Source organism: Saimiri boliviensis, chromosome 16 (genome assembly GCF_048565385.1).
Source record: "Saimiri boliviensis isolate mSaiBol1 chromosome 16, mSaiBol1.pri, whole genome shotgun sequence".
NCBI classification, from domain to species: Eukaryota; Metazoa; Chordata; class Mammalia; order Primates; family Cebidae; genus Saimiri; species Saimiri boliviensis.
The window spans coordinates 58,615,077-58,637,920 of NC_133464.1; the positions used below are offsets into that span (position 1 = coordinate 58,615,077).

General features: G+C 42.7%; 1 protein-coding gene across 1 annotated transcript; it reads right to left on the reverse strand.

The window, feature by feature from the left end:
• Positions 1-265: 265 nt before the first annotated feature.
• On the reverse strand, positions 266-21,565 carry SERPINE3 (serpin family E member 3). Its single transcript, XM_010337903.3, is given in 9 exon segments — positions 266-325; positions 327-442; positions 909-995; positions 7,193-7,293; positions 13,015-13,213; positions 14,169-14,378; positions 16,825-17,058; positions 20,958-21,230; positions 21,444-21,565. Coding segments are annotated over 8 exon segments (1,263 nt in total). The 5' UTR covers positions 21,214-21,230; positions 21,444-21,565.
• Between the last annotated feature and the right edge of the window lie 1,279 nt (positions 21,566-22,844).

Sequence of the window (22,844 nt, forward strand, 5' to 3'; positions counted from 1 at the left end):
CTCCTAAAATGACAAGAAAGCAAGGGGACAATGGGGAAAAAAAAGGCAAGATTTGTAATTTATTTTACTTTCACGATTTTTCCAAGTATCTTCAGAAGTAGAAACCTATAGCATTTTTTAAAATCTACATTAACTACATATGAACTAAGAGAATGAGAAGGTGAAAAACACGGAGGATAAGTTTCCTTTGTATTTATGAAATAGTCCCCTTTCTCAGGATCTAAGACAGCAACTGAAGCACCATAAGAACAGCTAGAAAGAATGCTTATTTTAGGGGATAGTGGACAAATGAGCCCTTGTGGCTAGAGAGACAATGATAAATAATTTATCTGAATCCTGTCAAAAAATACTATAATACCTGTGTTAGGTTCTCTCAGGAAATAGATGAATGGCCGATCTGCTTTAAAAATAGGAATCCGAGACCTTTTCAATAACAACAGAGCTACAGGAAAGAAAGAAGAATCCCATTGCATTTTCTGTTCATTTTTTTTTTTTTAATCACGATTTCAATTGGCAATGAAGTAAGATATTCCATAATTTTTTAAGAAATTGAAGCATCCTAATGGCATTTCATTGTTTACCATTGTGATGGGGGTGCAAGTGGGAAAATTACAGAGAAAGGATGCCACTTAGCTAATCTGTCTCCTGTTTTCAACACATTTCGTGGAATAAATTCCTTACTGAAGGTAACTTTCAGAATGAATTTTATGAGGTAGATATGTCTTCTTCCCCATCCTTTTTCAAAAACTTTTTGCTTTCTTCAGTATTCCTTTTTTAAAACTGCTGTACCACATCTGAACCCTCAGGGGTTATGGACAGATTCAGAAATGTGAAGATTCAACTAGGTAAATTTAAGAACGGTAGATAAGGGTGAGCAGTATGGCTGGGTGTTCTCTGTATGAACATACCTGTGGCTCCAGATGCCTTGGTGCCTTCCTCCAAAACTTCAATCTTGGCCTTGTGGATGGCTTCCGAAACATAAAACCCATCTTGGCCTAACCCCAGAAAATGATAAAGATGTGAGTTGCTCATTAGCATTTTTCTAACACATTTAGAACACATTCTTTTAAGATGTACTTGTAAAATTTATAGTTTCCGATGCTGCTTACTGTGTAGCTAGGGAAAGAGTGGAAAATTCTTGTTTTTGTTTTTACTGGAGGCTCAGGTGGCTGTTTGGAAAATTCTTAAGGTTCATATGTTACTGAACTTTCAAGATTTTAATAAATATATGTAATCTCCCCCAAAATATTTAGAGCACTGCCCTATTTTTTCCAGTAATTCATTTTCAAAAATGATTTCTAGTTAATACTACCATCAGCCAGTATTTTCAAAACTTCAGTGATCATAAGAATCACTTGGGTATGTGTTAAAATGCAAATTCTGTAGCCTGGGAATCATTTTCAGCAAGGTTCAGAGAGGCATGTCCCTTGATTGCCTTTTTGGACTGCATTTTAGGAGCCACTTTTAAATGACAAAGTCACAGGTTTTTATTACAGGCTTTATTGAGGGACAATTCAGAGTAATATGTATGTGTCTAGTGTTGCATGACTGCATTCTTTATACTTAGGTATATCAGTTATGCAATTAATTGGCCTAATGGGCTAGAATCTACAAAGCAAATGAGAAGTTAGTATAAATGTTCTGTGTGCTGACAGTTTCACAGATTATAAGTTTAGCAAATAGGACTAAGTGATAATTTAGAGGAATCGACAGATTTTTGTAAGCTAATCATTAACCATTTTTAAACAGCTCCAAAGATGAAAAGATACTTGATGACACAATAAAAAATGAAAGATTTAGAACCAGAAGAAACTTAAGAAATCATTCAGTCCAATCCTTTCATTTCAGAGTGAGCTGTTAAGTCATCTGAGATCACGAACCTGAAGAGCAGAGTTGAGAATACTCTGATTGAAAGCCCACTCCCATCCCACCCCTCCACTCCACTCAAACACTCCCACCGTATAGAAAGTGTATGCTAGTCAACTTCAGCATGCCACTGGGAGGTATCTGTGGCATGAATATTAAAATAATCAGTGTGATGTACACATAGTGTGTGTGAGGGAGCTTTGTTTCATCTTAGACTAATGCTTAAATTGGTTTGCGTTTGTCGCGGATGTACAGGAGATAGCCCGTGAATGCCATGAGAGAATAAAACCATCCCAAAATAAATATGTGGCATTCCATCCATCTTGTAAGTAAGGTGTGCACAGGATGTTGTGAATTGTCTATATTCACTGTAAGGAACAGTTATTTTCCAGCATCAGTGAAGGGAACAGGAAGGACCAGGGGAAGTAAAAATCAATAGAAGCATTCACTAGTGTCATTTGTCCTAAAACCAGGAAAGAATTTGGTTTATTTTAGCAGTTGGTCTTTTTCTGTAGGGTCTTTAAGAAAAGAACAAATTTCTCTATTATTAATAATTAGCCCCGCTTACTAGCTAATTAAGCAAACTGAAATGCAGAGCCAAAGTTACAAAGAGAGCTTTATGGATAACGAATGGTTATTTGACAGTCATGAGAGCGTTTTACTAATCTCCGTAACCACATTACAGTATGGGATGGTGTCTGAACATTTTAAATGAATGTTGGTGAAATAAGCAGAGATTCACTACGAAACCCCTTATCAGCTAAAATAAGTAAATGTGTCTGCATTAGTCTAGGCACCTTGGCAGTGTGAGAATGGGACCAATTGATGTGAATGAATCTGATTAGATGGGCCAGGCTATTTCAGTATTTTGAAAGTGCAACTGAAGAATTTCATTTAAATTGTTTCTCTCCATCAGACTATAGGAGTGGTCCAATAATTGACATTTATATGTTTGTACAGCCATAAACCAAGGTCCATAGCATCAGCATCTTTTAAGTTTTATCTCTGGTAAGAGTTGACATTTCAAAAGACATATGTGATAAAAACGAGAATTTGGGAGTCATCTGTGGGTTTGCATTTTTTCCTCTTGCTTGGTCTTGTATTACCAATTCCTATTATTTTTTATTGAATAGCTATTGAAATATTATACAACTAATGAAATCAAACCTAGAAGAAGTCAAGCACAAAGGGATTCTCCTGGTCTTTTTCTACTCCCCTGAAGTGTTGATAGCTGTTTAGTGCCATTAAGAGGCATACACCCTATTTTCCCAAAAGTTGTTCTCAAGATTGTTTATAGGTGGCATTCTGTAAAAGCGCTCTATGATTAATTATATATGGTATATGCTAAACAGTTTTGCACTGTTGTTTTCAACAGGGGACTTCTTAGAGCTGCTAATCTGCTAACTTTTATAATGAATCTCTAGGATAATTATAATATGTAGCATTTAACCATGGAACCACCCACACCATTCTCTGTCCCAGATTTACAGGATTAGCATTTGGGGAACATACTTTGGGAAACTATAGCCCACCATAAACCCACTTGCTCCTACAATATATTCTACATATGAAGCAAAGGGGTGATGCTCTTCCTACCCTCCCTTCTAGCATACTCTCCACTCTTCTTCCATAACCTCTTCTATAGGTGTTTACCTTCCTTTTTTAGACTATTAGCTCCTAGAAGGCATAAATGATGTCTTATTCATTTTAAGTATTTCTTTGCCCAACTTAACATTAAGAATACTTGGTACATAAATGTGTTTAGTAAATGCTGGATGAATTAATAATAGACACCCCTCACCACTGTATGAATGGCCTTAATATTCTTTAGCCTTGTTAAATTTGTAAGGAAATGCTGACTGGTACTGGTAGAACCTTTTAAAGGCAAGTCATGGAATGGGTCTTCTCCAAGTCTCAGTGGAAGGATTGTTTCAGTGCTTTACTGGTGGAGACCATTATTATTTGTGTGTGGCTAGTCATATTCAAAAGGTTTAAAAGTCTTCATACCATGATATTATATGAACATCGTGTCCCTACATTTCATCCTCAGCTTCTCATAAATCAGGATAAACATAGCATTTGCTGTTTCTTTTGGCTTTACAATTATTATTTTCTGTAGGCAGAGTAAGTGGCTTTTAAAACGTTATTGCCAGAACTTGCTTCTAGTTTATCTTTTTCACCTTGTCACTTAGTTGCTAAAACTAAGTGTCAGGGAGAGGGGAGAGAGAGACATAGCACCCAGCCCAGGATAGAGAGAGTGCTAAGAAGAATCCGAGATGGCCTTTGAAATTAGGCCATGGTTAGTTGCTTTCTCCATTTGTCTCTTCTAGTCCACTTCGTACCTCTTTCCATTACAATTCTGACCAGACATCTGGTGTGGCATAAGTTAACTTATATAACTTCCATACTCAACCAAACAACTCTGATTCATTTAAGTCATAGTAACAGAGAGCTTGCACTTCTTACTGAGCAGAGATTGGAAACTACCCACTTATAAAAGCCAAGAACAAGACAGTTTCTTCAGAGTTTCAAGTCTGTGCACAAGGAGTATTTTGTGAACTAGGAGGCATATCAAAACTAGGAGGTCTATATCAAAATCTGCTGATCCTAAAGCCAGTGGGATTGCTTAAGGAGAGTATCTGTAGCTGGCATCTTCAATGTAAGTGAAACTTACTCTTAAAAGCTGCATAACATCTAATACCAAGGAGACTGGGGGGAAATTATACTCTGGTTTCAATTGGGCCTTGAAATAACATTGAATGAGTCATTCAGGAAAAAAAAAAAATATTTGATCCCAAGAAGGAAGAAATGAGTGACTTGTAAATGGGGAAAAAGAACTTGAGTAAAATGATTCTTGGCTTTGGGACCAAAAGGCCAAATGTTTGCTGTGGTTGTTGGACTTCATCAATAGTACAAAACTGCTTGGTAAGCTCTTGTGAACTGGAAGAAGAGAGGAGAGGCCAGCATTTTCTGATCACTTACTCTCTAGCAAGGTCTCTGCTGATGCCATGCTATATGTAAATGATTTTGTTTCTACAATTAACATGTGTGGTGGGTGGTAGCTACCCCCATTTTAGGAATGAGGAAACTATTTCTTGGAGAGATTTGGTGGCCCTGTCTCTAGAATAAAGTTGAAAGCCCATTTAGGCAGAGAAGTGGTTAGTCTCCTGATTATGTTTAAAGAAGGACATTAAGAAGCAATACTTTGGTTGGCAATCTTTTCCTATAAAGGACTGGATATTAAATATTTTAGTAACTGCGGGCCATATGGTGTCTGTCTCAACATTCAATTTTGCTGTTGTAGCAGGAAAGCAGCCTGCTACATAGATGATTTATGGATGAATGAAAGTGGCTATGTTTTAATTAAACTTTATAAAAGCAGGTAGTAGGCCATTATTTGCTGACCCCTGCTTTAGAGGAACAAAACTTCATGAGAGAAGATTATCAGGCTGGCAAGTTTCGTCAGTAGGAAACTTGAATGCAAGCTTCACACTTGGCACATGATAACTGCTTGATCATTATTAAATAAGCCAGATCCGCCTGCCTATACCTACCTTTCTGCTGGTTTGAACAAATCTAAGTAGATTTGAATTGCTTTAAAAAAAAAATAGAGGTTTGGTATATATATATTAAAAAAAAAAAAAAGGTACTTTTAAAACTAGGTTACTTATTAGATCTTGCCAGAGGAGTTTACGGACCTTGGAAGTCTTTACCAATAGGGGAGCTATCTTGGAAGTCTTTCATCAATAGGGAAGCTACACGATGTGTGTTAAGGTCAGTCCTGTTTGAGGACACAGGGTTGATGGCACTTTAGGATGTACTTTTAGGACACAAAAGGATAGAGCTTTAAGAGTTATGAAGGAAGAGTCAGTAAGCCCTAGTGACTAATCGAATATAGTAGTGTGGAAGAAAAGGTCAAGAATGGCCTTAAAGTTTTGAACTCTAACAATCAAAAGAACAGAATCACCATCAACAACAGGGATGCCATGGCTGAGCTCTAGAGTTGCAAGACGACACGGATTAGATTTTGCATATTATCAAACATAGAACGTTGTTAAGTTCTTCATCCCTTGCTCTTTCCTTGCCCTCTGATCTTTTCACTTCAGTATTCCTCCTTTCCCTGAAATGTCAGATATGCCTGTCAGTAAGGAAAGTTTCTGTCTGAGTCGTTTGACCAAGTCAACAATATTTACTTGGTATCCGACTGCGTACCAAGCATCGTTGTGGACACTGTGCCTAAACTTGACCATTGCTTTGCATGTGTCGTTGCGTGTTTAGGCAATCAGCACACAGCTATTTGATTTTAAACTCTCTAGAATAGATTCTCATTCCAGTGTTTTATTTGATAAGTAGCTCTGTCAATCTGTCTGGTCACATCTAAAGCCCAAACCAAGACTTCTCTTGTGGATCAAAATCTCAATTTTTCTGTGATTGCTTAAAAAGGAAGATTCTGAGCCAAACTTTAGAAAAATTCACATTAGAATTCTAGAATTCTAGTTCTAGAATTCAAAATAGTGATTTTCAAGCTCTTCAGGTAAGGGAAATGTCAAGGCCAATGGAAATACCAGCTACAGTATCATCTTTGCACGAACAATTCACTTCCCAGAGTAGAAACAAACCTGAGCCTTTGAGTTGGCAATAGTTTAGCCAATGGTGTCTTGAGAGGATTGTAGAGCATAGGTTCTGGCATTCACTCCCTGCTTATCTTTGATATAAATTCCCTATCATATCACAAACAAACAGTACCTATTGATTGGTAGGAGCAATTCAACCATGTGCAAAGAAATTTGATAGGGATGCTGGAAAGGAGAACATTTTAAGGCAAGGTTATAAGAGCATGGGTGATTTGAAGAAAGGAAATTGGACAGATGAGGGAAGGTTAGCTTATTAGAAGAGGACAGAGGAGGTATAGGAGGAGGGAGGAAAAGGGTGTAGAAACAAAAGGGGACTGTGAAGCTGGCAGGACAGCAGGAGGTCATAATGAAGAATCTATTGCTGCACTAATGCCTTGGGTAAACTCCTAGTCATGACGGGTTAACGGAGGGTCAGTTTACTGTGTACTATGGACATTGACCCCATGGTGAAGGTGGTCTCTGAAAACCATGATTAAGTTCTGAAGAAACATCCCTTCTTCATAAGGTCTAACCCAAATTTGACTGTTATCAGAAGCAACACGTTCTTGTATAAAACAGAGCACCTTCTTTTACATAATGTTGACTCTGATTGTCTACCACTGAAGGCTCTGTGGCAATGATAATCTCTTAATCAAAGTGTGATAAAACTGCCCCAAACACAAGACTAGAAAGTTTGGAAGAACTGTTGTTACCTGAAATTCCTTTCAAGTTAGCTTTGAGTGGATCAAAAAGATCGGTGACTCCCCAAGAATTTAAGATGCTTTTTAAGTTGAATTGACTTTGGATTCTAAACCTAAAAAGCAAAAACAAACCATGAACTTTCAAAATTCTCACTCGATATACTTTCATACCCACCACATGAAGTCCAAAGTTCCTAACTTGAAAGTCAGGCTCGTTCCACCAGATTTATTTCCAGCTTCATCTTCCATGCACCTTGCCATAGCCCTAATCTGACCACACAGGGCTCTTCCTCCCCTCCTTACCCTTGTTCCTACTGTTCATTCCAAGTCTTCCCATTTCCTTTGATTTTCTTTTCGTTATTATCCATTTTTCAGTTGTTGCCCATCCTCTTTTCTTCAGCTATTTTGTGATCTTTGGTTCTTAAAGCCCCATTAACACCTTGTTCTGCTCCGACGATATACAGAACATTTTGCTTCCTATTGGCATCATTTACGATCTTGTAAACTACCTGAGAAGAGTGGCTATCCCAATTTATTTTTTATACACTTTTTTTTTTTTTTTTTTTTTTTTTTTTGAGACGGGTCTCCCTATGTTGCCCAGGCTGGACTCAAACTTCTGGCCTCAAGTGATCCACCCACCTCAGCTTCCCAAATAGCTGGGACTACAGGTGTGCCCCACTGTGCTGGGCTCCAATTCATTTCTATTTCTTAATAAGAATTAATATTAAATGAGTGCAGACATTATGCTAGACACTATGATAAGAACTTTATGTGCATTATCTTATTTCACCATTATATAACTATGTTATTATCCTCATTTTACAGATGGGAAAATCAAGACTTAAAGAGTTTAAGAAACTTGCCCAAGATGACATAATGAGTATGTGATGGACCTCGATTCAAATCAAGCCTGTGTGTGCAGAGCCCATGCTCTGATCACCTACATTTTGCTACCTCCCATCTCGTGTGGCATCTCACATATAGTAGGTGCAGAAAAGAGGCTACTGACTAATTGCATAATTGACAATTAATAGAATATTTTATTTAATAGAGTATTTTTACTAGATAAAATATATTTTTGTATTTGCTGTGTGCGGTTTATGCCTTTGGAACACAGTGGGAAAAGAATGCAACTTAAAGCCTTGGTTTTCCTAGTAAGCCTTTTGAGCACAAAGAATCAGCATACCAATTTTATATTTCCCCAGGGACAAGTCATATAAAAATTTACTGTTGAAGGATCCTTTAAAAAAGCTGCTGATATTATTTTTCTTTGAAAATAAAAAGATCAAAATGGAAGTTGGATGGTATTTTTCTAAGAATAATACAGAACTTGCAGGAGAGTAAAAATATTGAACAGACCATTTAATGTCAAAGGTCTTCATTGCTATACAAGACGATGTGACTCATACTTTAAACAAAAGTATCATACTTTCCCATAAAGGTATATTTTGCATCTTCAGAATAGTTTCCGAAAAAGAAATACGTTTTCTCTAAGTATGCTGACATTTCTCCAAAAAATTTTTGGAACATTTTTTATAAAATTTTCTTAAGTACTGAAAACACATCCTTTTTCAAACCTCTAAATGCTGAAACAGTAGTTATAAGCATGGACTTGGGACTCCATTGCCATGGGTTTGAATCCTGGATCAAGTAACTACCTGGGAACTAGCTACTTTGCCTCAGGGGGAAGTTACTTTACTTCTCTTTGTCTCAGTGTCCTCGTTTGTGAAATGAGCATAATTGTAATCCATGTTTGTAGGGTTGTAAATATTAAATGAAGGAATCCTTGTCAAGTGCTCAGAACAATCCCCAGCACAGCCTATGCACTTACTGTTACCATTGTGATTTTTTGTTATTTTTCAATTATATTGAGAGTTAATTAAGGGCTATCTGAGACCAAATATGATGATTATGGTGGGTGATAAAACTGGATAGTATCATTTTTAGTAATGAAAACAGCAGTAAAAATGAGGTATGACTATAAAAGATTAGAATGATTATATGGCTTGTGATTAGAGTGATTAGAATCTTGTATGGCTATGAAGGCAGATCCAGAAGAAATGCTACAAAAATAACTTGAGTAAAAAAAATACCCTTTACCAACATCAGACAAGGATATTACAAGAAAGACAAATTAAAGACCAATATACCTTATGAATATAGAGGCAAAATCTTCAACAAAATACTAGCAAATTGAATCCAACACTATATAAATCTCACCATGACCAAGTGGGATTTATCCCAGGAATGCAAAGTGTGTTCAGTGTATAGAAACCAATTAATTTAATATACCATATTAATAGAATAATGGACAAAGCCCACATCACCATCTCAATAGATGCAGACAAAGCATTTGCAAAATCCAACACCCTTTCATAAATAAAAACAAACAAACATCAAACATACAACAAACTTTGGCTAGAAGGTTACTTCCTTAATTTGATGAAGGATATCTACAAAAACTCCATAGCTAGTACAACATTTTACAGTAAAAGACTGAAAGATTTTCCCCTAAGTTCAGTAACAAGACAAGAATGTCCACTCTGACTCCTTCTATTTCACATAGTACTGGAGGGTGAGTAGGATAATTACATGAGAAAAAGAAATAGAAGGCATCCAGGTTAGAAAGAAAGAAGTAAATCTATCTCTGTTCACAGATGACTTGGTCGTATACATAGAAAACCCTAAAGAATCCAGACACACACACACACACACACACACACACACACACACACAAAGAAAAAAAGAAAAAAAAACTTATTAGAGCTAATAAATGAGTTCACTAAGGTGCAGCATACAAGATCAAGATACAAAAATCAATTGTTTCTACAAACTATAGAACAATCTGAAACTGAAATTGCTAATATAAATTCCATTTACAATAGCATTAAAAGGAATAAAATACTTTGAATAAATTTAACAGAAGAAGTGCAAGACTTATATACTGAAAACTACAAAACATTGTCGAAAGAAACAAAGACCTAAATGAAAGGAAGGATATTCTGAGTTCATGGCTCAGAACACTTAATATTGTTAGAAAGTAATACTTGCCAAGTTGACCTACAGATTCAACACCATCCCTATCTAAATCCCTCCTGCTTTTTTTGTCAAAGATTGACAAGCTAATCCTAAAATTTATATGAAAATGCAAGGGGCCCGGAATAGCTAAAACAATCTCGAAAAAGAAGAATAAAATTGAAAGACACACTCCTGACTTCTAAAGTCACTACAAAGCTACAGTAATGAAGACTTTTTTAAAAAAGAAACACCCCTAGAAAAGCATAAACCACACACCATGATAATCAGCAGCTCCTTGGAGGAAGGGCAAAACTCATTTTGGATACGTGGACTCTGGTGGATTTTAAGATCTATGTTATATCTAACATCAAAAAATGCTCATGCTCAGCTTTCTGTGTTGGCCTAATAATCAAAAGTTTTATTCATTACATACATATTTGACATTATTAGTCTTTCTTGTGGGACATTACATGATTGTGATGAGAAATAATCCATAACACATTCTTGGTTTTCTTGATTATATCTTTAGTATGCTAAGTGTCCCTCATGAAGATTAACAGTCCCTATGTACTTTTTAATTTATTTATAAATAAAGGGTTACTTTGGAAGCTAGAGACCATAATTCATCCAGAATCTGCTAGTGCACTGGTTAAAGGTGATGTTTAACCTGAAAGCACATCTCACAGTCACACAATTTTACATTGCTACCCACTGCGTGCAAAATTTTTTGCTCTTGTGAAATGAAAAATGCCTGCTGACTGTAGATCAGGTCATACTAAGAGAAGAATGAGTGATTTGAGAGAATGAGAGGTAAATTTCTGCCTAAAAGGTGTTTGTGTCTACCATGATCCAAAGTTTATGCTTAAATCTAGACTTAAGACCACTTTTACTTTTTCTGTTTTGTTCCCCAAAGGATTTAAAGCTAAAAGAAAAAAAAAAAAAAAAGGCCAGGCACGGGGGCTCACGCCTGTATTCCCAGCACTTTGGGAGGCTGAGGTGAGCAGCGGGCAGATCACCTGAGGTCGGGAGTTCAAGACCAGCCTGACCAACATGGAGAAACCCCCACCTCTACTAAAAATACAAAATTAGCTGGGCGTGGTAGTGCATGCCTAGCTATCTCAGGAGACTGAGGCAGGAGAATTGCTTGAACCCGGGAGGCGGAGGTTACAGTGAACTGAGATCGTGCCATCACATTCCAGCCTAGGCAACAAGAGCAAAACTCCTAAAAAAAAAAAAAAAAAAAAAAAAAACCTGAAAAATAAGAAACAAAATAACAACAACAAAAAAACTTTGTTAGGTTTACTCCTGAAATAACCTCATTTTCCCAAAAACCTCTATCCTTGGACAGCCATCTTGGTAGTCTTAAGGAGATTTTTAAAAATTATCAGAATGAGGTTAAGTGCTAATAGTTGTGTTACTAATATTTCTGCTTTGCCTTGCCTTCCCTGCCCTCCAGTGTTTTTCAGGATCACTGCTTGAGGGCTTGAGACTTATAAAAGCAGAATCAGGATGATGGAGAGCTCTCATAGGAGCTGGGCATTTCCCTGGGGTCTCTTCCAGGGAAGAGCTGCTCAAGGATGAGGCCCACCATCTGTCTCTCAAACCCAAAACGACGCAAATTCCCGCACCAGCCTGCATATTTCTCTCTACTTTTGACATGGCACGCTCCTCTTCCTTCCTTGCTGAGTTTCTCTCAAATATAATAGGAAGACTAGGGTTGCTTCTGCTCCCTCCCTGAGAGATCTGTTGAAATAACCAGTCTTTGTGTTTTGGCTTAGGGTCCAAATATTTAGTTTTGAGAGATATACTTTACCTTAGAGTTCAGTGTACCTTCTGCCCTGGGCTATGCCAGACCTGACTTTAGACCTTGGCCCGTAACTTGCTGGGTCTCTCTTTGTATGTTTTCCTTCCAGTACATAGATTTATTTTTAACTCCTCGAGGGAGTACTGCCAAGGACTTTGTCTTTGCCTAGTGGGAGCCCAGGCAGTGGAGGGAGGCCAAGGTGGCTAGTGAGCAGTAGCATGGAGAATTCACACACGGAAGATGAGCTACTGGACAACATTCCTTGCTTAATGCTGTTCAAAATTTGATTATAAATTTACTCTGATTTCAAATATATCACAGAAGGTTGTTATTTAAAGAAGCCCTAAGAGGAATCTTTTTGTAAAGTTATGAGTTTTGCTAATAGATTTTGTTTTAAAAAACCAAAACAGAATGCCACCGCTTCACTTTTTGGAGATTTGTATTTGTACCTATTGGGTCTTCTTAAAGGAGAGTTCACCTCCTTTCAGAAAGAATGAGAACCTTCTGCATAGAGACTTAAAGTGTCAAATTTTTATGCCTTAATTTGGCTTCTGATCAGAATTTTATCTGTACTTGTTCAGTTATGTAAGTCATCTTACCTCTTCGGTTTTGGAAAAATGACAGCTGTATACTCTTAGGATGGGATAAGATTTGGGGTATGTTCCTACAAGGAAACCACAGAGCATTTCCTCTTCAAAAACTAGTTGTGGCCTAAGACAGGATCAGGGGCCCTGAGGGCCTCCACTCCAGCTCAGCGAAGGCAGAACATCTTGTCTTGGGACTCTGGGAAGTTTGTTCATTTCAGTCTGTGCTGTGAGCTGGCCAGCGGCGACTCTGAAATGGACTCAGACTCTAGGGTCACTTCCTCTTGTCCTAACTTCTCGGGGTACACATTAAACAAGTCATCCCAGTGGCTAAGCACAAAACCCTAGAGGCAGACCACCTGGCTGCAAATCCAGGCTTTTCTGAGTGCTGGCTGCACAGCACCCATAAGGGGGACACAGCTGCTCACCTGGGCAGGAACACATCCATCCTGGCTCTCCTCAGGCTGGTGGTCCAGAGGTGGATGGTGCTGGCAGTGAGGTATGGCTCAATGTGGCTCAGGGGGATGTCTTTGTCACGGGGCAGCACCAGGAACAGACTCACGGCACTTCCCAGGTAAGGCAGCTCCAGCACCCCCACCTGATGGCCTGCAGTGTCCTGGAACTGACCTGAGGGTGCAGTGGATCAGAAGTCAGCTCTGTTCCAGGAGCCAGGAGAATCAACCAGTGCCAGACCCTGAGAGAGGCTAGCTCAGAGGACTGGAAACAGTAAAACAAAGCATCCACCTCACCCTCAGGAGGCAGGTTAGAGCCAAGGACTGTTGGGTGATATGGCCATTTTATAAAAATTCTAGACCTAGAGTCTTTAGGATACCCTTTAAGATACCTGACAGAGTCAGAGGCTCTGTAGGGCTGAGCATGAGGGCCACGATGGCACGTGCAGAACCACATAGAGTAGTGCCCCCTTGTCCTTGGCAGATATGCTCCAACAACTCCGGCAGATGGTAACGAGCCCTGCATATACTACATTTTCTTGATCCGATAACTGAGGTGGCCACTAAGTGACTAACATGGGGGTACTGTAGTCAACCTGGAGATGCTGGACAAAGGGATGATTCATATCTCAGGTGGAACAGAGCAGGGCGGCAGATTTCGTCACACTATTCAGAAGGCATGCAATTTAAAACTTGAGAATTATTTGTGAAATTTTCCATGTAATATCTTCTGATGCAGATAACGGAAACCTCAAAAAGCAAAATCATGGATAAGGGTACAGGGTACTACTGTACCTGGTCTTAAAGGAGCAGCCAATTCAACCCAGGCCTGTTGTGCCTGCCAAGGGTGGCAGTTTGGTCCAAACTCTACTAGTGAGGGAGGAAATGTCAAGCATGAAACTGGGTTTCTGTTCCACATCTGTGTCCTCACTGTCCTGTCAGAGCACACTGTCCAATGCTCCTCTCTAAAGTCTCCCAGCACCCTAGTCTTTCCTTCTGCCACATGCCCAGTCCAGCAGGCGGACCCTGCAGAAACACAGCCTGATCCCTTAGGAGCAGGGACCTGGCTTCCTCTCAGCTGCTTTCAGGCTTCCTCTCCCTTTAGGCAAGTCAGCAGGGGCGGGGCTCACCATAGTTGACCTCGGCCATTTGGTGCATCATGGGCACCTGAAGGACAAGGCCGCCGGCACAGGTGAAAGGCAGGATCTGCGTGTCTGTGGAGGAGAATCGCTTCCGCCAAGTGCCTTGGAAAGACATGGTGCTCACAAGCACCAGCTGAGCAAATGCTGCACCAACGTGCTCCCACGGCCAGCCACGAGGGCCCTCACTGGGACCTTCACCTGCAACCAGGAAAGCAAGGAGACTGTGGGTAAAATGTGCATTGAAACTAAACTGAACCCAGTGTGTGTGTGGACAAGGAGTGCAGAGTTAAAATGCAAAAATAAAGGTCTGTTTTCATAAGGTGGTCTCTCTCTCCATCTTATAATATCTTTTCAATTTACTTAAGAATATTTAGGCCGGGCGTGGTGGCTCAAGCCTGTAATCCCAGCACTCTGGGAGGCCGAGGCGGTTGGATCACGAGGTCAAGAGATTGAGACCATCCTGGTCAACATGGTGAAACCCCGTCTTTACTAAAAATACAAAAAAATTAGCTGGGCATGGTGGCACGTGCCTGTAATCCCAGCTACTCAGGAGGCTGAGGCAGGAGAATTGCCTGAACCCGGGAGGCGGAGGTTGCGGTGAGCCGAGATCACGCTATTGCACCCCTGGGTAACAAGAGCGAAACTCCATCTAAAAAAACGAAACAAAACAAAACAAAAAAACAGTATTTAACTCCCTGTCTCAGCTCCTTGTGCTGCCAGGGACCCAAAGCACCAGGAGCTGCTCTCAACTCCCTGCTGGGGGGTGAGAGTGTGGAGGGAAACAGAAAGTGAGAACTCAGAAGTCCTGACACCTGTGTGACCACTCGGGGAGGTGGGAGCAGTGAGGCATCTCTGGAGTTGGGTTTGTAGAGTATTCATTAAAATCTATTAATTGCAAATTGACAGGTGTATATCCAGCTGTTGCTGAAGACCCTGATTTTTATTCTTTTCTGAACAGGTTGGGATGCTGCTCCTGGCTCTGCTTGGGGCCATTTCCTAGGAATTATTAGACATTCTCTCCCAGGGCAGACCCTTGGAAGGAGTGTGTGCTGCATGGGAGATGCTGCCCAGTGTCACCCCCAGTCCCCACCATGCCCTGCTGCTGAGCTCAATCTCTCACTGAGCCTTTGCTTAGAGGACAATATTCAAGGTACGGTCTTTGGAGGGTTGCAGTTAAAATTTCATGCAGTGCCAGAAAGAGGAGCAGGCAGACCACCCTTAAAGGGATAGTTTTGTCCCAGCTGTTTATTTGTTTAATAAGCACATACTTTGTGCTAGGCTCTGTTCTAAGTACTTTAGCAAATCCTCACCAACTCCTCCTAACAGTTCTATTGTTATTCCCCATTTCACAGATGAAGGAACTGAGGCTCAGAAAAGTTGGGCAAGGCCACATACTTACGAGGGGTGAAGCCACCATCCACTTAGCCATCAATGCAATCCACATTGCATTGAAATAGAACCTCAGCAACTCCATAGAAAGCTTGGATTTGAACCCAAGTGGCCTGGCTCTGGACTCTGTGCTCCGAGCAACCACGCCAGCTGCCCCCTTTTCTCAAACGACAATCAGCTTGTATTGGGAGCTGCTTCTCTGGCCTTACGACCTGCAGTGCAAGGAGCTGAGCAGGGAATTAAACATATTTAAGTAAATTGAAAAGACATGGTAAAATATGAAGGCGGAAGAGAGAAGCTTATCACAAAAGATGTGACTTTTTGCATTTAATTCTGCCATCCCTGTTCGCACACTCTTGTTTTCCATTCAGTCCTAGTATACATATCACTTCCCAGTAGGCTTTTTAACCAACACTGGTTCTTGAATGTTCTCCACATTGCTGTGAAACTTTTGAAATGATGAAGGATCCTGGAGCCAGACCACCTGGGTTAGAATCCTGGCATGTGGACCCTGGGCAGGAGGACCCTGAGCCTTCTGTGCTCAGTTTCTCCATTTATAGGATGGGGAGAGTAATAGTGCCTACCCTTTAGGATTATTGTGAGGGTGGACTGAGAGAGTCAACTTGGAGCAGTGCTAACTAAATAAACACTCAGTAGGTGTTCATGGTTTTAATTCTCTTTAATCACAATTACAGCTGCATAGTATGCAGGTGCTGTGCTACACTGATTTACCTCATTACGGGGCAGAGTGGCTGTTTGTAAGTCTCTTTCTTCAGTTACACTGAGCTAAACGTTTTATTGGGGGTAACTTTTTCTTTAATTATTTCCTTAACCTAAATTCCCAGGGTACCACTTTTTTTTGGCTCCTGTTGCCTTTTGCTGTCACAGGTGGTTCATTATAGATGGCAGCAGAGCTCGGTGGGAGGACAGGTGCATGGGACAAAGCCTGTGGGGTCCTCCGAGGTAGGAGGTTCTGAAGAGCACACTTCTGTGTTCTTGTGTGCTCTCGCAGCTCGTGTGTGTGTGTGTGTGTGTGCCCATGTGTATATTTGTGTGAGGGAGGGTCAGAGCAGGAAGAGAGGCAGAAAGGGACTCAGTGTCCCCCTGTCATTCAAAGATAAGGTCTCCCAAGAGGATAAACTTCTGCTGTAATTGAATGTGGCCTGAGCACCATGTCTCTGACAAGTGATGGGTGAGACTCTGTCTCTGCAGCCCTCTGGCTTAGCCTTGTTGAGGTGGACTTTTTTTTTTTTACCTGCAGTCTGTCCGGAGGTCCCTTCGCTGGGCTGGATGGTGGTGCTGTTGGGCTCACTGAGGTCGACTGGCTCCAGGCTGCTGTTGGCCCACCAGGAGACCTGCTCCACAAAGCAGGGGGACAGCGGCGTTCCCATTTGCACAAAAAGGCTGCAGGTCAGCTCCATCTCACCACCTTGCCTGAAGGTGGGTAGTGTGGCATAAACAGCATGCAAGAAATCTTTCACCCTTTGGTCTGTGAAAACCAAATTGGATAAGTAGACAATGGTGAGTAAGGAGTTAGCACAATCTCCAGTGCACACTGCATTGAGATGGAACCCCAGCAACTACACTCTTGCTCATAAGGTTCATCTACTATACACAGCCCGTTTGAAAAAGTCATAGCTAATGTGCTCAGGCATCTGCCTGGATCCACCACGTAAAAGTTGGGAAGAAACCATGCTAGATCTGAAAGAAATCAGGCTACAGTGAAGTCAAATGGAAAAACACTACCAACATCCTGTAGATGAATAGAGGTTATTCGTCCTTAATTTCCTGATTGAGGAAGGTTGATGTGTGCTGGGGTAGAGATTCTAGCTAGGGCTGGGAAAACAGCAGGTCCATCCAATGTGCAGGGTAACGGGGTTTCAAACACACCATCGAGAGATTTATGTGCAGTGTCACAGTGACAATGATGGGTGGTGGCCAGGATGTTGTGCTGTCAGTATGTCTTGTACGGGGCTTTAAATCCATTCCCACAACTGCTTGTCATGAGCCTGAGTAACATTGGGATTCAGCCTTGTGTAGAACTATGCTTTCAATCTGAGAAATACAGAGGAAAAGTAAGAACTCCTCCCATCCCCGCTCTCCCTAAGACCCAGCAGACAGCTTGTGTTATTAATATCAGTGAGAGGCTGTAAGAATGTCGAGGAAATAATAAGCATGTGAGAGAGTCGATAGCTTCTACCTTCATGGATGGCAGCTGGACTTCTATTTATTTACTGTTTATACAGGAGAGAGCTTCCTTCTCTCCATAATCAATAGCGGATTTTGTGTCCATGTTATTGTTCACAAGCTGCAGCTCCGCCCTCCCCCAGGCATCCCATAGCTGGAATGAGGGCTCCCGTCCACTGATGAGTCCAGACACTTGCGAACCCCAAGCTTCCCATTCCCGACACATGCAAGCTGGCTGATTCCAGAAGTTAAATCCCCATGTTCAGACTATTCTACTCCCTTTTAGGCACAGCCCTGCAGTTATCCACAAACCCTTCCTGTAAGACAAAATGCTGGGTATCTTTTCCTGCACTACCTGGCTCTAGCTGGTTGTCATTAGGATGAAACTCTCACTCACTTGGGGTCTGTCCACTCTGACACCCTTCATGTTTCCAAAGCCAAGCCAGGAGGCAGCAGACCCCCGAGTTTCCTGGCGAATGTTCTCTGGAGGCACAGGAATCCAGAGTCTACCCTGGCCAGGGCCCCCCAGCCACAAGGCTGCAGAGGACAATAGCAGGCAGATGTCACTTGTCCACAAAATGTTCACTATCAAAGCTGTTTCCGAGAATCTGCAATTGCAAAAGACTGATTCAGAATCTTGATTTCATGAATCAGCCTAAGTGCTTGCTTTTGATTGTAGTAAGAAAAAAATGGATTAAAAACATACTTAGATTTCACTCTATTGAGGAAGGTCATATGTATTTATAAGTTCACATTCCTAGGAATGTTGGCTGTCTGCAGAGGAGAATTGAAACGCTTCCCTGGTCCATAATGTGGGGTGACCTGAGGAATGGTCACGGTGCTCTCCTCTCCGTCTTCTGACCCTCTCTGGGCCAGGGGACCAGCCTTCTTTTAGCCAGAAATATTAAAATAGCAGAGTAAACTGGCTTGAAGTGAATTTTTGTGTGAAATCTTGTCTCTGCTCTAGACTACTTTGTCCATGCACATTTGCACACAGGAAGAACATTTTTAGACCCACCAGAATATGCAATGACAGAGTAAAAACTGGCAGAGGTTGACTGTGTTCATAGACATTGTGCTGAACATGCAACACTTCTGACCACACTGAATGCTTTTGACAGGCCTGTGAATTGAGGACTGTTGTCCCCATTTTACAGGTGAGAGAGCAGAGGCCCAGACAGATTAATAAAGGTGCTCAGTGTCACCCAGGTGTAGGTGGTGGGGCTTTACTGCCTTGCCCACCCACAGGGTGAGGAGTGTCCTGGGATGACCCTGCCTAGGACAGCTTCCTTCCAGTTGGAATGAACGTGGGATCGTGGAGCTCATAGCCTTTTTCTTTCTGTCTTTGCTGAATTCCTAGATCCTAGTCTAAGAAGAAAACAGTTCTGTGCATGAGTGTCTGTTTTAGCTGGAGCTGGTATATTGGGTCTGAGGCCAGGCACTGAGCTGAGGCGCTGAGCGTAGGCGGGGGGAAGCTGACCTGGCATTCGGAAGGCTCACACTGCTGCCGGCAGAGCTGTTCTAAAATACGTAATCCACAGAAATCAGCTGGCGGATCTGGCACTGGCTAGAAGTCACAGATTTATAAAAGCAGGTTGGTCAAAAGCATGGGTTCTGAAGCCAGACAGCCTGGGCTTGAGTCCCAACTCTGCCACTCATTGGCTCTGTGACCTTGGGCAAGTTGCTTCAACTCTCTAAGCCTATTTGCTCATCTCTAAAACTGGGATGATAGTAAAGTTATTAGCCTCAACAGCATGGTTGTGACAATTAATGTTTGTAAGTGCCTCCAGCACTGCCTGGCACCTAGGAATGCACTATGTAAGGGTGTGTCAAATGAAACTGAAACATTGCCACAAAACCTGTCAGGTTAGAAGGGAACCTTAAAATGCAAAGGTCATCACATCCCAAAGTCTGAATGCCTTCTGTCACAGACCTGTCCAGTGGACACTCTTCCCCATGTGCATGCCACAGGGAACTGAGCTCCCTACCTCCCAGGCAGCCTAAGGAGGAGGGTGAGCTGGAGGGAGTGAGTGTGAGCAGGAGGGTGAGCTGAAGAGAGTGAGTGTGAGTAGGAGGGTGAGCTGGAGAGAGTGAGTGTGAGTAGGAGGGTGAGCTGGAGGGAGTGAGTGTGAGTGTGAGCAGGAGGGTGAGCTGGAGGGAGTGAGTATGAGTGTGAGCAGGAGGGTGAGCTGGAGAGAGTGAGTGTGAGCAGGAGGGTGAGCCGGAGAGAGTGAGTGTGAGTAGGAGGGTGAGCTGGAGAGAGTGAGTGTGAGTAGGAGGGTGAGCTGGAGGGAGTGAGTATGAGTGTGAGCAGGAGGGTGAGCTGGAGGGAGTGAGTGTGAGCAGGAGGGTGAGCTGGAGAGAGTGAGTGTGAGTAGGAGGGTGAGCTGGAGGGAGGGAGTGTGAGTGTGAGCAGGAGGGTGAGCTGGAGAGAGTGAGTGTGAGTAGGAGGGTGAGCTGGAAGGAGTGAGTGTGAGCAGGAGGGTGAGCCGGAGAGAGTGTGAGTAGGAGGGTGAGCTGGAGGGAGTGTGAGTAGGAGGGTGAGCTGGAGGGAGGGAGTGTGAGTGTGAGCAGGAGGGTGAGCTGGAGAGAGTGAGTGTGAGTAGGAGGGTGAGCTGGAGGGAGTGAGTATGAGTGTGAGCAGGAGGGTGAGCTGGAGGGAGTGAGTGTGAGCAGGAGGGTGAGCTGGAGAGAGTGAGTGTGAGTAGGAGGGTGAGCTGGAGGGAGGGAGTGTGAGTGTGAGCAGGAGGGTGAGCTGGAGAGAGTGAGTGTGAGTAGGAGGGTGAGCTGGAGGGAGTGAGTATGAGTGTGAGCAGGAGGGTGAGCTGGAGGGAGTGAGTGTGAGCAGGAGGGTGAGCTGGAGAGAGTGAGTGTGAGTAGGAGGGTGAGCTGGAGGGAGGGAGTGTGAGTGTGAGCAGGAGGGTGAGCTGGAGAGAGTGAGTGTGAGTAGGAGGGTGAGCTGGAGGGAGGGAGTGTGAGTGTGAGCAGGAGGGTGAGCTGGAGGGGGTGAGTGTGAGTGTGAGCAGGAGGGTGAGCTGGTGAGTGAGTGTGAGCAGGAGGGTGAGCCGGAGAGAGTGAGTGTGAGTAGGAGGGTGAGCTGGAGAGAGTGAGTGTGAGTGTGAATGTGAGCAGGAGGATGGGCTGGAGAGACAGTGTGAGTGTGAGCAGGAGGGTGAGTATGCACGTGGGCAGGCCTCTTACCATGGATGGTGTACCCCAGGGCATCTGCCAGCTGTTGGCCAGTGCTCCCTTCAGCTCCAAACTGCAGGATCTCCAGGGGGAGGGACACACCGGTGGGAGAGATGACAAAGTTCGTGTCATTTCTACACGCAGCCACGCTCTGGTAGAGGCGGAGTGCAAACTCAGTCTTCAGCAACATCATTCCTTCGCGGAGGCGGCCATTTGCTTGGAGGAAGCAAGAGTGAAGGAAGAAGAGGGTGACCAGGAAAGGCAGCATGGAGGCTGGGAGGGTTTCTGCAATTCAAAGGGAAGAGATGTAGGGTAGGCAGGAAGCTGGTGACAAGAGAGGGCCATATCCCACAGAGGACTGGGACCCCCAGCTCTGTTTTCAGGGGCTGGGAGTGGCTGAGGGAGACGTGAATTGAGCTGTCTTGGTTACCCACCCTGAGGCCCACGCGCCTGGGCTGTAGGGCTGCAACTTCTTGTCTGAGCATGAGAAATACTCACTGTGGTCCTTTGGAAGCCAAACTGTGGGTCTGAAGATCTGCTTCTGCCACTCACTGGATGTGTGACTTTGGCAAAGCCCTGGTCAAATCAGAAGAAAAGCATTATGATGGGAAAAGAAATGTACGAGGTAATCCTACTCATTTTTCTTGGTAGTTAGCCAGCTTATGGCTGTGATGTGTTTATTAGGAATAGTAATAAATAATTACTATGTTAAAAAGGACTTTGTGCATTTGCAGTTAATCATCCCAACAATCATACTAGTATCTGTTATTATATTTCATCTACAAAGAGGGTGATTGAACCTTTGAGGCTCAGTGACTCATTTACATGAGGAAGGAAACAGGGCTGTGACTCAAATCCTGGCCTTCTCTGAATAGTATATAAAATTTGAGACTACCTATTTACTTTAAAATATTGATACATGAACTGATTGTACCTCGAATATCAGAATTCTTGTGATTCTGCGTGAGTGGGAAAGTGAGCTGGGGATTCTGCGTGAGTCTCCAGCAAATTAGTCTCTAAAGTGAATATTTTCACAAAGATAGCTCCTACCACAGAAATGTACTCTTCCAAAGAAGTGAGATCATTAGCTAGAAAATAATGTGAGGAGAGAAAGGCAAAGAAAAAATTTAAAAAAGTCTTCAATGACCATGCCACACACACAGCCAGCAGCAATTTTTGCTGAGTTGTCTAACTGTGGTATCATACCAGACTGATGTAAGAGGAGGTCCAAAATCACTTCCTATAGAAGTTTGCAAGCAAGAAGTTTGATGGTGCCTATTTTAGGTAAAGGTCCAAGATAGAAAAGCATCCCCTTTTTCCAACCCTTCCTCCCTGCAGCCAAGTACAAATGCAGTGCTCGGATGACCTTGGTACATAGTGCTCTCTCTCTCTTTCTCCGTGTCTCTCTCTGTCTCTGTCTGTCTGTCTGTCTGTCTCTCTCACTGTGCGGCCCAGCCCAGGGTCATTTGAGAAAGCCTTAAGTCCTAGGGTTCTTGCAGCTCCTATAACCTCCCACTTCCCACAAGAACACTCAGCAATCAGACCTTGATGCCCCTGGGCTCCCCATGAACAAATCCCTGTCATGGCTCACCTTGAATGAGCCACTTACTCACGGACTTTTATATCACTGTTGCACGTTTCCTTGCTTGATTCTGTTCTTGTGGGTCTTCAGCATTCATGTGCTCCCCTTTTAAAAAAGTGGAGCAGAATCTGCTTTGAATCACAAGACAGCACAGAGAGGAAGCTGGCGATCGCCGTCTCTGCCGGCGATGTCTCTACCACTCGGTCCAAATTCCTGGAGCCTGGAGGTCCTGCAGAGAGCCAGGAGAAGCAGCCCAGACCAGGGCAGCAAAGCCCAGATCGGGAACAGAGCAGGGCCATGGGGGGGAGCCAGCCACA